General features: G+C 41.7%; 1 protein-coding gene across 1 annotated transcript; it reads right to left on the reverse strand.

Moving 5' to 3' along the window:
• Positions 1-1,676: 1,676 nt before the first annotated feature.
• shtn2 (shootin 2) lies at positions 1,677-10,836 on the reverse strand. Its single transcript, XM_084546528.1, has 17 exons — positions 10,706-10,836; positions 10,027-10,076; positions 9,581-9,641; positions 9,268-9,362; positions 8,958-9,150; positions 8,679-8,776; positions 8,499-8,580; positions 8,097-8,191; positions 5,799-5,951; positions 5,567-5,720; positions 4,827-4,986; positions 4,240-4,298; positions 3,920-4,017; positions 3,785-3,805; positions 3,653-3,706; positions 3,402-3,549; positions 1,677-2,221 (listed from the first exon to the last, which is right to left on the reverse strand). The coding sequence occupies exons 1-17, from the start codon at positions 10,737-10,739 to the stop codon at positions 2,064-2,066; spliced, it is 1,713 nt and encodes a 570-aa protein (XP_084402654.1). The 5' UTR covers positions 10,740-10,836; the 3' UTR covers positions 1,677-2,063.
• Between the last annotated feature and the right edge of the window lie 4,932 nt (positions 10,837-15,768).

A 15,768-nucleotide genomic window follows, 5' to 3' on the forward strand; every position in this document is an offset into this window, starting at 1 on the left:
CTATGTGTTAAAGAACAAAGTGGTACCAAGTAGGGCATATTTGTCAGGGGATGTTTGGGTTTAATGGTGAACCACCATAGCACAAGGAATGGTTGGTGTGCTTGTGTGAAGGTCGATGGTGCAGAATGGTGACTCATAAATTCATGCACTTGGAACTCGTGCCTTGTGGATGTACACATCGCACATTGGTAGACTGGCCTCTGACAACGTGTGCCTATGTGCTTAGGCTCCTTGATACCGTGGCCATAAAAAAAAGTAAATAAATAAAAAAGTCTTATTTATGCATGCACAAAAAAGTGCATGTTACATGTGCTTGTCTGTACATTTGCGTGCCTATTTACCTTAAAATTTCACTTGAAGGACAAATATTGCGATTTGTAATTTAAATTAATCCATTCAGTTTACAAACGTGTGATGTTTCTGAAGTTGCTGAGCTACTAGTGCATTCCTGGCCATACTTAAATATAGAAATGTCCGTACGATTGTAGAGATATCAAGTAGGTAGACCCATGAATCCATAAATAAAGTGTTGCTTGGGCTGTATATTTTCCAAAACGCTAAATCTAATCTACATCTTCATTCCTAAAGTGTAAAGTGCCTTTGGCTCAGTTACATCTGATTCAGGAATTGTTCCTCTGTTAAACAAAGGGTATGGTAGGGATCCTCTCAGAAACAAATTACCCAGGAGCAGGCCATGATTACAGCCAAGTCTTCTGAGAACTCACAAACACAGGACAAGGGAAAGGAAAGGAAGAAGTCTCAGCAGTATTGACAAAGTTCAAAATGTTGCTTAATGTCTTATGAGCATTGTCACATGTCGATGGTGTTTACTCAGACCATAGCTGACTTTTCATTAAATCTATTCAGATTTGTCTGTCAATACTCAGCGCTCTGTAGGTCAAGGAAAACATATTGAGAGAGGAGAAACAATAACTAAACAAGCAGTAACTGGATCCCGTTCTTGTGTGAGTCATTAACAAACCCTTCATATAATCAGTGTCTGTAATACATCACTCTCAGAACATCTTCTCTCTCACACACACACACATACTTAATTCACTACCATCCAGATCACATCAGTATATCCCCAAAGCTAACACCTTTGAGGCCGAGGTAGATGAATAAAAAATGTATGCATGAGAGTGTAAAGGCAGACCTCGTGGTAAAGAGCTAAATAAAGTAAATATATAATGTGAAACAGTGTGAAGACACTAAAATGGTGTCGGAGTCAAAGGTGAGAGTAACTTCGTCCTCTTTCCAAAGGCTTTTAACAGAGGCAGGTAGGCAGATGGTGTGAAGGTGTGCGCCTTTCATTCATGCATGCATGCACACACATATACAGTATCTGTGTGGAGGTGAGAAAACAAAAGGCGACCTGCTGCACTTGAAGAACTTTCAGGAGGGAAGCCACAGATCACCTGAGGCTCTTATCTCAACAACACCTCTGGGCTCAGGGTGTGACGGCTTTAATGTGCCTAAATAAATGGCAGACCCCATTCTTCTGCTGGACCGAGCTTTAAGAGACAGACACCTCGGCAGGGAAGTGGGCACGGGTGTCGAGAATGTGTTTTTTTTCTTTTTAATGGCTCTTGCTCTTTTTCATCTATATTCTGTAGGATAAATAAATTTTGTAGCTTGCACTTAGATCAGGTGAAGCCCAGGCACCCAAAAAGAACGATGTTGGCCATTAAATACACCTGAAAGGGATTCTTTTGCTTTGACACCACGCATAAAGTAGTGGCTTTTTACAGTCCCGGGTTAAATGGCATTTTATAAAAAGGTTTTTCTTTGTTTTTCTTTAGATAGAAATGTGAGGTGATATTGACTGGTAATATACCACCTCACCTCTGGTCCTCTCAGGAAGATAAAATATGCACCAGGAAACATTTTCTGTCAGTGTGATGATTATTTTATTCGAGGTTTTTAACAGAGACACATTTATTCATATTGATGTTATATATTATTCCTCTATTATTCCTGTCAAAGCAAAGCTAAAAGGTGCAGCTGGCTCTATTAAACCTCGATTCAGTTAGAAACCTGTATATTAGTTCCTCTGGCTGTCATCAGGTTTCTTGGCTGATGAGCAGCGTTGATGCTCTGATGCGAGAGTCTCTCTTCTCCCTGTTCTGTTTCAGCCTCCGGAGCACAGGGGCGCTGCCGCACTCACTCGCCCAGGGAGCGTCTCCCGTCACTGGGACACGCTGCTGAGCAGGCTGGGGATCTGCCCAAGACACAAACCCAAAAATGAGAACTACAGAATGGGCTAAAAACAGTTTACCTTTAATTCATCACTATCATGCTTTCCTTATAAAACATAAACGTATATATGTATGAATAATGTCGAAATGTGTTTGTACAACACAGTTCAATTCAATAGTACCGACAGCCTTTAAAATGAAAACATAGTTGAATCAACTGGGTTAATACCATAACCTTCATGACACCAAGACTTAGTGCATGACTGGTATATTGGAATGCATTCATTTTCACTGGTGTAGCTAATGAACTGACAAGTGAGTGCATACAGTATGTCCTGTTAAAAGTCTTTTTTTTTTTCTGGTGTCTGAATGAAAAAAACACTAACAAATACTGATGAAAACAAACAGTAAAAGCATATATTCATTAAAGAAATGTAGAGAAATGGAAGAATTGGATGACTCAAAAAACTTGAAACAAGTCCAGTTGCCTTTGTTTTAGCATCATATTAAGATCTGTTATGACCTGGACAATTGAGAGTCTTCATAGACATATTCTGAATCCATAGGTTATTTTATCAATATATACCAATCAGGCATAACATTATGACCACCTTCCTAATTGTGTAGGCCTCCAAAACAGTTGTGACTCATCAGAGAATGAGCCTTCTGAGGGTGCCTTGTGGTGTCTGGTAACAGGATGTTGTTAGTGGGGGCCTTTGAGGGGAGGGGCCTCTGTGGATCAGGCAAGTGTTTTTGTGTGTGTGCCTGTGTCAGGCTGCATCCTGCTGGGGATGGCTGCTGCCATCAAGGAGTGTCATTGCTATGGGGTGGGGGGGCCTGGTCTGGTCTAAGTGTGTGGTACATGTCTAAGTAACATCCACACGAATGCCATAACATGGTTAATGTAATTTACTTCTCCTGTCAGTGGTCATAATGTTATGCCTGATTGATATGTTTTCTAATTATTGAGAAACATGACAGTTGCTGCTGTTCAAGTCCAGCTATAAATGACAGTAAAAAGCCTCATTTGGCTTTAAAAATATTGCTAATCAAGTTATGCTACAGCATGTCTCTGCCCTTTACAGACCACTATGATGTAAACAACACCAGCAGCCATTTTATTCAACCCCCATTTAAGGAAAGACAAGGAGACATCATATACTGTAGTATTGTGACCATAGAGGACAGTGCAGGTCACTGTACCCTGTGATTGAGTCGAGGGCGACGGCTCCTGGTCTCCCATCACTCTCCTCCTCCTCTGGAGCACCAGCAGGAGCTCGGCCTCGCCGACATTTCGGGACACTCCCCTCCTGGATGGCACTCTGCGATGGTGCTGTCGTTTTATGTTGTCCTGGGGTGTTTAAAGGTTAAAAATCCAAACACAAGTGTTGCAGTGTTAAAGTACAGAGCTCCTTCCCTCACAGCACAGTGACATCTGACTTTATAATGATTACCAGCACTCCTTTCAACTCCAGGACGGCTGATTTTCTGTTTTCACTCCTCTGGTCCTGCAAGAACATATTTTCATTAGAACGGCGTCGGAATGGCTTTAAAATAAAAACAAAAAATGTTGGAGGATAACTGACCTTCCATGCGCTGTCGTCCTCCTGTGAGCCAAGAAGTCATATGGTAGTTATCAGACAGAATTTATAAATGATTCCTTTGGATTTCACTTTTAAATAACTTAACTGGATCATACTATCGTCTAAAGGTTTTACTACCTGTACTCTCTTGATGGGCCTCAGGATGATGCCTTTCTTTATTCTCTCCATCATTTCATCCACTGCTTTTGCCTTCATGTTTGACATGGGTGCAGGTTCTTAAAAGAGAAAAGGGATGAGATCTTTATGCAGACACGTAAGATCTCAAAATCACCACACAAAGACAAAATGTTATAGTGTACAGCAAATACGTCTGTAGGTTTGCAGGAAAGCCACAATATTGTAGAAGAAAGGATCTCAGTGATAAATTAAAACTGAATCCCTCTGTTTTAAACCTCTGGACTTTAGGTGAAAATTATGCTATGTGGAGTGAGACTCACTATTAGGATGATCTCCACCGGCTCCATCTTTCCTCCGGCTCTTCAGAAAATCAAGAAAACTAGAGAGAGAGAGAGAAAGAAAGAGTGGGGTTTCACGGGATGAAGTGAATGAAGTTTCACTAAGAATTAGGTTGAATTCATATAGCATCAATAACGATTAAAGTGTCTCAAGATGCTTTACAGGACCAAGAGCCTGAAAATCCCCAAGAGCAAACCCTAAGGTGAATTCCTTGCAGAACCCAGCTCATAAGGGGGGACCCATGTGTTTGAGGAGAGAGAGATAGAAGTGAAGGAGGAGAGGAGAGCCGCAAGAGGAAAAACACATTTAACATTTGGTCTTTGCACTGTTTTTGCACTCCCTTGTATTGTCTTTATGCTGCTCCAACGGCCTCTCATCTCATCTCGTCTTTGACCTTTGACCTTTGATCTTTGATACTGCATGACTATGTGAGCATCATAAATGAATTCTAGCCTCGCCAGCAGTGACACAACTGACTCATACGCTTCTTCTGGCTAGGGTGGGGACCAGAATTCAAACCATCTTGTGAAATGTAAACTTCTCATTCTTCTTCTCTGACTGTACGTACTTGGCAGTCGCTGGAGGAGGCGGAGGTGGAGGGGGAGGGGGAGGAGGAGGAGGAGGAGGAGGAGGAGGAGGAGGAGCAGGCGGCGGTGGAGCAGGAGTGGATTTCTCCACCAGTTCATCGGATTTCTCCTCTCTGTTCAGTGTTTCTTGTAACTGTTTCACTACACAGAAAGACAATAGAAAGAGAGATTGGATTAAAGCCATTAGATATCGTGGTGCTCCATGTCGAATGGAAGATCATCAGCTAATTTAAACAAGCTTATCTTATAAAGAACGAAGTGCAATAATATGATAGGAGGCTGATTCTAATAGGACGGATTGAAGCAACCGGCTAGCAAGTAACAGAGCTTACAGAAAGTAGTGAATGTGACCATAGCTACAGTCAGTATGTTTTGAACCATATGTATGTGTATTTGCACCATCTCGTAGTTCGGAGTCAAAAAGTCCAAATCTGTGCAGTGAGATGAAGCTGGTGTGAGTCAAACAGCCACTCAGTCCGGTAAAATATACCTCCAAATATAGCTTTGTCTCTTAACTGAACTGTATTTTTCAATACGAGCACCATCACACATCGTAAGTCGTTTTCTAAGGCTTGTAAAGAGTTCTATAAAGAGCGTTTGTTGGATCCAGGAGCGAAGCTTGCATCTTATGGCACTTCCATTTAGGCTTCAACATTCAGCATTTGACCCAATTTTCTGCAGACACCATTAAGCCTTGTTGACTGCTTTCTAGGAGCTATACCTTCTTCCTGGAGTTGAGTGACGGAGCTGTTGGCCTCAGACAGCTGCCTTTCTAAAGTCTTCCTCTCCTCCTCACTCTTCTCCAGCTGCTCTCTCAGGTCCTGCAGCTCAGAGAGGACGCTGCTCTCCTGCACGTCGCTCTGACTCCTTTTTACCTGATCACAGAGACGACACACGGTTAACATCAATAAACCAGAACGGAGACCCGTTTATGGCTGACGTCTGACGCACACCTGGTCCTGGTAGCGGAGCTGTATATCACACAGGGCTGAGCTGATCTGAGATATTTGCGCCAGTGCTTGCTGCAGCTGCAGCTGCAGGCCGGGCTCTAAGATCTGCACCTCCATGCTGCTCTCTCCTTGGGTCGCCTTCTGCTCCACCAGCATCTGATGAGACAAACCAAATCTACCGTCACCTTTGACATGTTGAACATTTTGATCAAGAAAACAGAAAAGAAATACATCAATGACAATGGACCACAATGAGAGGAGAAATGAAAAGAGATCTTAATGGCTGGTTGTGGATTTTCTCCCAGCAGGAGCTCGTCACGACGCCACTTTCAAAAAAGGGTTTGACTGAACAATGACTTGGAAGCCTTGTTAGTCATTACTCCTCGGCTTCGCTGAAGCGCTAACGGGATGATTTGGCTGTGAGACAAAGCATCATTTTTCAAACATTATGGAAAACAAATATCAGGTTTTTGCCTTATTTCAATGACAAAATCTGATTCTTTCTTCTATGTTGTGACAAATAAACACCCGTTATAGTTAACAGCTGCTGTGCAGAGCTCCTCCATCATCAGAAAGCTCTAAGAAAAACTTTTGTCCTTTTGAATGAGGCTTTGTTGTGTGTGCTGTGACTCTGTGGATATAAATTACTTAATATGTTTGGTTTAAATATGAGCCCAGAAGATGGACGGGGTCACAGAAGAAATACTGCTCCATAACAGATATTCATTTATCTACCAAAAGAAATGAATGAAAAAAAAAATAAAAAATACAGGAAATGCATCTACAAAATTATCTAAATGAAGCAATAAATATCAAACTGATTATTTTAAAGATCTGCATCCAACACCGAGCTCAGCGGTGCAGGAGTCCTAAAGGCGTGTGCTCACAAAAAGGGACGTGAAATTTTCTGATTCTTTTAAAATGTTTGCACAAATTTACTCCTGTGAATATAATCATCGTGGCTTTTAGTCCTTTTATTATTGCCATAAATAGACTAATTCAAAACAGAATCGGCCTTGTAAATCAAAGTCATGTGTAATTTGAATATAATTGTCGCCAATGCCCCATCGTTTTCAGAAACGCCACGAAGGCTGTGGCCTCGCTGCTCTCCGGCGAGCTGCGTGGACATTTTCTGAGAGCACATTCCCGACAGGAGAACAGGAAGTGTGAGAAAAAGCGGTTTTCGTTTCTGGTTTTCATTCCATGCGGCCAACTGAAGCAGCGAGTTTGTTGAGCTCTGTGTCAGCACATGCACCACGAGGCACCTCGCTGCAAATTACACCGCTCTAATCTCTGCTCTCCCTTCAGCGGAGACCAATTTTCACACAGCAATTAGCACAATTATTTCATACATACAAACACGCAGACGCACACAGCAGCACAAAGGGACAAAGACACACACACACGCAAAAAGAAAACCTCCAAATTGTTTCCTGTTTGAGGCCCTGCGTCATTATACCACCATGCATCACAGAGGAGAGGTGTGAATGGTTGTTGTTTGCAAAACACATGAAAACAGACAAATAGTAGTGCATACAAGAGGCATTCAGCTCAGGGGGGTCTTTTACCATGAATTGAGAGTAAAGGGGCTGAATTGTGTGAAGAGTTGGGGGTCCTTTTCACAGGTAAGGACCCCTGCGAGACAGCCCATTGTGCGCCTGTCCAGTAAATGGAGGACGCTGCGCACAAAGGCGACAATTGCTATATGCTCAGCAAAACATAAAGGTGTCAGGCAAAGACAGGTTGTGCTTAAAGACCACCATTCTCCTTCAGCAGCAGTGATGACCACTAATTATGGGGAAGGGAGGGGCTAAATGGGAAGGGACGTGCTTTTTGAAAGAAAAGCCCTTCATTATAGGAGCAGCTGGGGCAGCAAAAAACTGTGCTGCATGTGTGTGTGTGTTTGGGTATGTGGATTTTAAGTGATGTCCAAAAGTGTGTGGGCTTTTGTTTTGTGTGTGTGTGTGTGTGTGTGTGTGAAGGCCGCATAGAGAGAGAGCCCAGATTTGACCAAAGTGTCATCGGTGTGAAAACGGAGAATGGAGACACCTTCTGCTGTCTCGCCACATCAGCTGGACGGCGAAAGTGTGTCTATGTGCGTGTTTGTGTGTGTGTGTGTGCGTGAGTGTCCCCCCCGCCCCCGACCTCCCGAGTGTCCGAAGGTCACCGCTGACACTCGTTCTCCTCCCTTCCTGTGGCACGACCTGTCACCCTCAGTATCTATAGGTGTGAATATATGACAAAATGTTTCATGCCATGCTAAAAACACACACACACACACTAACACGCACACGCTCGCACCTGATGGGCCAAGACTTCAGCGTGTTGCCGGAGGTCCTGCTCCAACTCCAGCTTCTGAGACATTTCTGTGAACTCCTCTGTGACAAGCTGGGAGACTGGGCGCACACACACACACAGACACACAAAGCATCGATTAATGAAACAGATTTCATGTAGAAGATGTGTCAGTGTCCAGACAAAAAGGACGCATGTAACTCCACACTTCAGCAACTTAAACAAATTGTCTAGTAAGTTTGCTGTTTGCTGGTTGGTTTTGGGTGAAACTATCTAAATTCTTTAGGTTTTGTTCGGTTGTTGAACAAGAAAATGACCAAAAACGGGTGGAAGACTTCATCTTGGATCCAGGATTCTAATAAAACACTAATACATCGTTAAATAAATCTAATTTAAATCTGGCCGTACCTCGTTTGATCTTATTCATGGTCTTGCTCTGTTTGTTCATCTTCCTCAGAAGGGCCTCTTTCTCCTCCACCTCCATAGCTAGCTGAGAGGAGAAATCGGTTATAACGCTCAGTGGTTCATCCCCATTGAAACGAACACATCGCACACACACACACACACATTGGTGTTTATCAGCGGTACCTGGTCTCTGAGTTGGACCTGCTCTCTGGTCAGATCCTCCACTTGTTGCTCCAGCTGCAGCTTCTCGGCCAGCAGACCGTCCACCGACGCCTGAAGCTCTGACGCACTCAAACAAAAAGACCTTAAATGTGTTTTCATTCTGGTCCAATGTGATAACGATGATTTGATCATGGATGAGTCAGGAGCACTTTACATGGAAAACATATACTAGGACATGGAGTAGCTCATGTGCATCTTTGTTGCTCCTACGTGTGTTATCCTGGCTAACCACTGGCTCACCTGTGATCTTGGCTTGACTCTCGAGCAGCAGCGTTTCCTCACTTCTGTCCTCGCCAAAATCAACCACGTCACCATTGGCCGCGGGGTCAGACCCTGGGTCAAAGGCCGCAGCGACCAGGTTTTCAGGCAGCTCGCTGATGAGCGGCATCAACATCTGGCTCTTTCTCTTCAGGGCTTTGTTCTCTTTGGTCACCTAGGCAACAGAGGAGATGGTGGATGGAGTCTAAAGGTCGAGGAAAGGAAAGGAAAGGAAAGGAAAGGAAAGGAAAGGAAAGGAAAGGAACAATACTGCAGTGGTTAACAGCCATACCTTGAGAGCAATAGCCTCAGCACTCTCCCTGCATGTACGCTCAATCTGGAACTGCATCTCCAGTACATTCATCTCTTTCAGGAGCTGATTCGAAACTAATAATAAAAAGAAGAGAGTTGTCCATCACCTTGTAACGAGATAGAATAGAGGAGACATTTTCTTCATTCACAAAAAACTGTGCAAAATCTGCCTTTTTAAACCCTGCCTGAGTTGAATCTGCTCGTCTGTGTTTCCCAGAATGGTTTTAAACCAAATAAGGGTCCTAAATGGGAAAAGACATGCAAAGAAAATGAATAAGTGCGGTGAACTTCACCTTCCTCCAATTCGGACAGTCTGTCATTGGCTTCATCCCTCTGCTTCTCCAGGATCTCGCACTAACAATAATCAAATATCAACAAGAAAAAACAAAAAAAACAAAACAAAACAAAAGAAACAGAAGAAAGGGATCAATCACGTCAAAATTGTTGCTGCTGATTTTTATTCACATTTTATTCCATTAGGCAGACAGCCCAAGCACCAAGATTGCTTTTATTCTCATTGATGTAATCACGTTTGTACTTTTTAGGAATTTTTATCCAGCAATTGTTCTTTCTTGTAGTTTCCCTTCTTCCTTTTTCATAAAACCATCATGTTAATTATACATGAAAGATGTATTTATTTTTTAACCAAAAGGAGCCTGTAAAAATGCCGTGATGTTTTTTTAACCGTCAAGGATGATTGTCTCAAACAGACATTAACAAGTGTCAGTGTCAGCGATACCTGAATGTCTCCCTCGTCTTCAGAGAATAAGACACTCTCCCCGTCAGAGTCTGTGGGGGAAAACAAGCAAAGATCCTCACATCCAGCCAGCGTGACTCAAAGAGGAACTTCCCGAGGCTGTCTGAAGACCTGAGCCTTCCTCAGCGAAAGTAATACAAGAAGTGAAATCACACAGTCCTCCTTTGGACATATTTCACTTTCTGTGGCCTCTGACTCAGGACAGAGAGATTTGCAGAACAGAAATTACTTTGCTGAGAGTTAAATAAGAGTAATTGAACCATTCTCTCAGTTTCTGAGGCACATAATCCTGCGTGAAACCTTTTAAGGCATGGCCAGGCTGCGTGTTTACCCTTGTTTCCAAACTTTGAGCAAAGTAAACTTCGTTTTAGTATCTCATTATGAGTGGTGTGATCCTTTCTCAGGGGGAAAACAAATTGAAATATCTAACGGTAATGTTGCTCCAATTCATTCTAGTTTTTCTACGAAGGCCGATTTGAATTTCAATCAAAGAGCGCGCTGAACTAATCAAAAGGTAGAATTCTGAATTAAACTTACATCTGAACAAACTGGAAGCGCTGTAAGGTTTATGAAAATGCCGTTTTGAGCTTTTTCACTCGCACTGAAACATTACAATAAATAACTTATTTAAGAAATCTCTTTATTCCCAACTCAGTCTTACCTGTGGTTCCACTGTCCTCACCTTGATCCCACATCTTGCCGTACCCACAGTTTTAACTCCCCGGTCAACTAAACAATGCAGCACAAACAAAAACCTGCTTTGTCTCTGAGCAGCAGTCGTTTCACTAAGAAAGAAGCAAGTGGAAATATCTGCTTAAACCCTCCCCCTACTGCCAGGATTCAAAATGAGGAACCTTTTTGGTAACATTTGGCCTAAGGAACATGTTAATCATCGCAAGAGGGCTGAAAAGATTCGATTTTTATGTTTTGCTTTTGAAGTTGCAGATAAGTTAGTAGAAGCGTGTGAACTCCTGCCCCCTTTTCATACAGCGAAAAGGGGCAAATGTAGCCTCAGTCCATGCATGCGGTCTCTGGGGGACGACACTGTCTCTCTACTGCAAGATCAATGTCACTCAAGCAGCCGGGGCGAAGGCGAAGGGTGCTTTCACTCCTCTATTAGCATCTGTACTCGGAGTTCATGACCCCCGAAGCATCAGACACCTGCCATGAGACCCACATTTCTGGGTGATAATTCAGGGGATGACGACAATGGGTGGCAGCGATGATGCTGATGACATGCATTCCTCGGCCGTGAATTATTTAGAAACTTCAAATTTCTGATCCCTCGCTGCTGATTTATTTATTGGTTTCCAGAAGAATACACCAAGAGCGTGGTCGGGGTGAGCCAGCTACTGTATGTGCACTGGATTCTTTGCGTCAGGCTTTGGTTACAGATGGGTGTGGTGCGAGGCTCCAGGGGAAATAGGACATGATTCTCAGTTCCATGTCCATCAGTTTCTTTTAACAGACGCAGATATATCATTTATAAAAGCTGAGGAATTTCTTTAAACAGATGGCAGCTGTAGTTCATATAAAACGTAATTAAAACAGGAGAAAATAAGTGAATATTGGAGGACTAATTTCAGCTGACAGTTGGCATTATAGTATTTATGAAATCAGACAAATATATGTAGATTAATTTTAAAATTAACTACAGTTTGCGTACTTTGTCTCCCAGTGTGAGAATGTGTCTCAGTGCAGTCCTAGAAATTTACATGCTATTTAGAAGTAAGTGAAACTCCAAGTTCAGTGGTGTCAGGGTTGGCCATCATTTAGTTCAATGATAATTTAAGTTACAATCAAAATGTTGCAGAATTTTTGGATGTCTAAGTGTCTAAAAGAGTTGAACAATGCTGCAGCTGCTACATGAGCGGATATTTTTTGGTGGAAAACAATAGTGACTCATTGTCATGGAAACATAGCATCCACCCTCCAAAACTTGCAAGCTTTTGCAATTTTTATTTTTAACTTAGTAAATAGTGTTGTTCTTAGAATTAATTTTAGATGACAAAGAAGGCATTTAGTAGAATATTTTACGTGAAACTTTGTGTGTTTCGTTGAGGGAAAGAAAAAAAAATTATCTTAAAGTTTCCTAAAAACATGATTTATGTCAGACTTTGTAGTATATAAACATCTTCACCCAGGAAATATGTTACATCCTTTAATCTACAGTCACAATATCTTTGAGGCTGCAGTAAAAGCCTGTCACTATTATCATTAATAGAAGTCAGATAACACTGCAGGGTTTGATATGTTAAAGAACTTAACACACAGTATTTTAATGTCCACCATCAAAACAAAAAAAAACTGCTAATCACAGACTCTAGCGTAATAAATATTCCTGGAGAAAATAGGCTCATCTAAAAATAATCCTCATTCTGAATTTGTGCCTTCGAATCGGCGTGAACGTACACAGCACAGCTGTCCTGCACAGCTGAAGGACAGAAAGCTGCTGTGATTCGTGGCAGTGGTGTCCTTGTGGTTTAATGAGTCTTTTCTCTCTCAGTGTGCTGCTCTCTTTGCAGGCACCACCTGAGCTCCAAAACCTCCTCCAGACTGTCACCATGACCTTTACTAATGATTCTTCACCATGTTAATAAAGGTGAAATTGTCACTTAACATTAGCTGTTGTCTGGAGTTTCTAGCGGTGAGCGACACTGCCTAAAAAAAAAAGAAAAAGAAAAAAAAGGGGCCTCATTAAAATTGACCCTTTAAATTCTAATTTAATAGACGCAGATTAGGAAACCAGCAGTATATATTTTTTTTTTAAATCATAAAGACTTAACAAGACTGGCTTTGGGTTTTGGTCGCTCCCTGGCCTTTCTAGCACTGTTTTTGTTTCATTTAGCGGAAGGTGCTGATTTCTTTTAATCTGCCTAACACATATCTTGTTTGAGTCTGAGGAGACGAGGCCACAGAAAGACAAACATGAATCCTGCTACAAATGAGGGTTTGTGACGATCCTTTATTGTGGCATTTTAATCAAACATACAGGCTACTGTCACTATACTGCTACAACATTATCTAAAATACAATCATGCAACATGTACACGGGTACATATGGCTTCATAGGAGAAATCATTAGTGACTGATGAATGCAAAACACTAAAACATTTCCTTATACAACTACTTTATACAGTAGTACCATTATAGTAGTTATATACTGCTCATAAAATGCCAAAAAGGGGACTTAAACTTTGACACCTAGTTCACATGGTGATTTTTAGTCCGTATAAATAAATAAATAAATAAATCCTGTAACAGAATAAGCATGTCCCTACCAGAATTAAAAAGAAATCCTGATGTTCAAAATAACTTCTAAAAATCAAACTGAAGATGAATTCAAAAAAATAAAAATAAAAAAAAATAAAAATGTCAGGGTGGACATGGACTCACCTCAGTTTTGGTACCTATTAGTATATATATATATATATATATATATATATATATATATATATATATTTTTTAATCATATTATTTTTTAATATTATTATCTGCATTATGGAGTTCATTATTGACGTAGTTTATTTATTTATTTATTTATTTTACCATTTATTTGAATAATCATCTCTGATCGTCTCCCAGCGGCTGTATTTGCATTTTTACTGAAATAATAATCATAATGATAATCCACAGTCACCGTGAATTCACACAGAGCAAATAACCAGATGCGCTCCCGGCGATGCTTCTCAGCCTGCATGAGCTGCATGAGCTGCTGCTCGCTGTAGGCATGACGGTGCTGGAAAGTTTTCTATTTTAAGCTGCGACAATTGCGCTACTGCCGAGGGCATCGAAAGGTTGAGTGTGCCTCTTCAAAATAAGAGCATGCAACAGATTATTAACTGCTGAAGTTGGGGAGGAGATGAGCTGCCGCGGCAGGGCGAGTTAACGGCCTCGGGAGAGTAAATGAGTTATAAGGAAGTTGATCAACGCGTATTTGCAGAGGGGAACATCTTATTTCTCAAAAGGATTTTGTCAGAAGCGGGATTCGAACCCATGCGCGCCTTAGACCGCAAATGTTTTTCATCAAACTAAAACACACTTCACGAAAGTGTGAATGTTGTTGACAATTTATAAAAGCGTGATCCTCTTTAGCTGTAACCAATGTTTCCATGTGTTGTCATGTTACTGCATTCCACCAATAACAACTGAGCCAAAAAAAATAAATAAATAATAAGTTTCGGATCATTTGACAACAGGAAACGCGTGATAAGCAGTGCAAGGTCCCACCAGCTTCCTTAAACTGCTCCTTCAGTTTGGCAGGCTTTAGTAAAGTATCCCACAGCAGATTGAGGATGGTGACCTTTGGAAAAGCAACAGCTGCCCTTTTTTTGAACTTTGAAGGGGCTTTCTCTTTGGAGGCAAAATTTAGGCAGAGTCACCAAAACACAGGCTGGATGATTTTTTAATATTAGTATTTCTTTCCAGGCAGCGTGGGGAAGAAAAAAGTTGTTTTAGTTGCCAGTTTAAAATGTCCAGCTTTGTTGAGTCTAATTTTTTTTCTTTCTTTTTTTTTTTTTTTTTTTTCTTTCATCTAAACACATTAAAAATCATCTATGAAACACAGGACAAAATTAAAAAGACAAACAATACACCAGAATAGTTTAGATTAATTTAAATTGTTGCAGGATTTGCAGTAAGAGCACTGAAATGGGACTAAAATCATTTTCTGTCTTCATCTATCATCATCTCATTGTTGTTATAATCATGGCTATTCCACTAAGCCTCAAATGGAGACACCACCATGATAAAAGGAATGAGACAACAATAAAGACCCAATTAAAAGAAGCTGTCTTCCTGAAGCATTTTAATTGCTCTCTACAACCACAGAAGCTCTCTTATAGATTAAAGTTTTCCTTCATAGAGATGATGATGTGTTTTCCTTTCAAACTAAAATAAAAACTGTCATATCTGCCTCACGGGGGCCTCTCACCTCCTTAATATCTCTGCCATGATTGGCTCGGACGCCACGCATGCCTGCCGTCCAGAAAATCTCCATCCTGGCAACCCCTCTGCCTCATCCGCATCCACTCGTGTTGCGGGTGCACGGATCTGTTAAAAAAGCAGACGTTTAATGAAGCTGAAAGGACTGGTGTAGGACATGACACTGCGGCAGCATCTGCTTGTTCAATACCGGCGCCAGAAATTGGGCCGAGGTTTCAGATCATTGGGTTTTAACGCCGCTGATCCGATGTGTTATTGAGCATGTGACAAACTGTGATTATCGGGCCGCGTATACAGAGTTTGTGTTCAAAAATCTGAGTCCAAGGGAAAGATTATGAGGGAGATAGCGACACAACCACACACTCACCTGCTCCGGCTCTGGCCTACTCAGCACTAATGAGTGTGATTGGATTAGCCAGGCTTTTAGCAGCACCACAGCTGCAGCTGACAGAGAAGCTAACCTGCTAAGGTCAAGCTGGGGTCAGCAAGAGGCCAGCGAGGTCGTGACCTTTGCACAAGATGAGGTCTTCATTCAGCGGGAGAGGCAGGGAAAGATTTTAGGAGACACGTGATGTTTTATTTTGTTGTTGTTGTTGACAGATTAGATTTCTGGGAATTCAGAGGGGAGGATGCAGAAATAGGCTAGAGAGGAGGAGAGGGGAAGGAAAGATGTGTTTGGAGGAGGGAGACGGGATGCGTTGTGACAGTATAGCCTCGCAGACATCGCTGGCCTCCTGGTGACTCCACTGTACACTGGAAACACAAACAAACAGGGTCGCT

The sequence above is a fragment of the Chelon labrosus genome, assembly GCF_963514085.1.
Source record: "Chelon labrosus genome assembly, chromosome: 1".
In the NCBI taxonomy this organism is placed as follows: domain Eukaryota; kingdom Metazoa; phylum Chordata; class Actinopteri; order Mugiliformes; family Mugilidae; genus Chelon; species Chelon labrosus.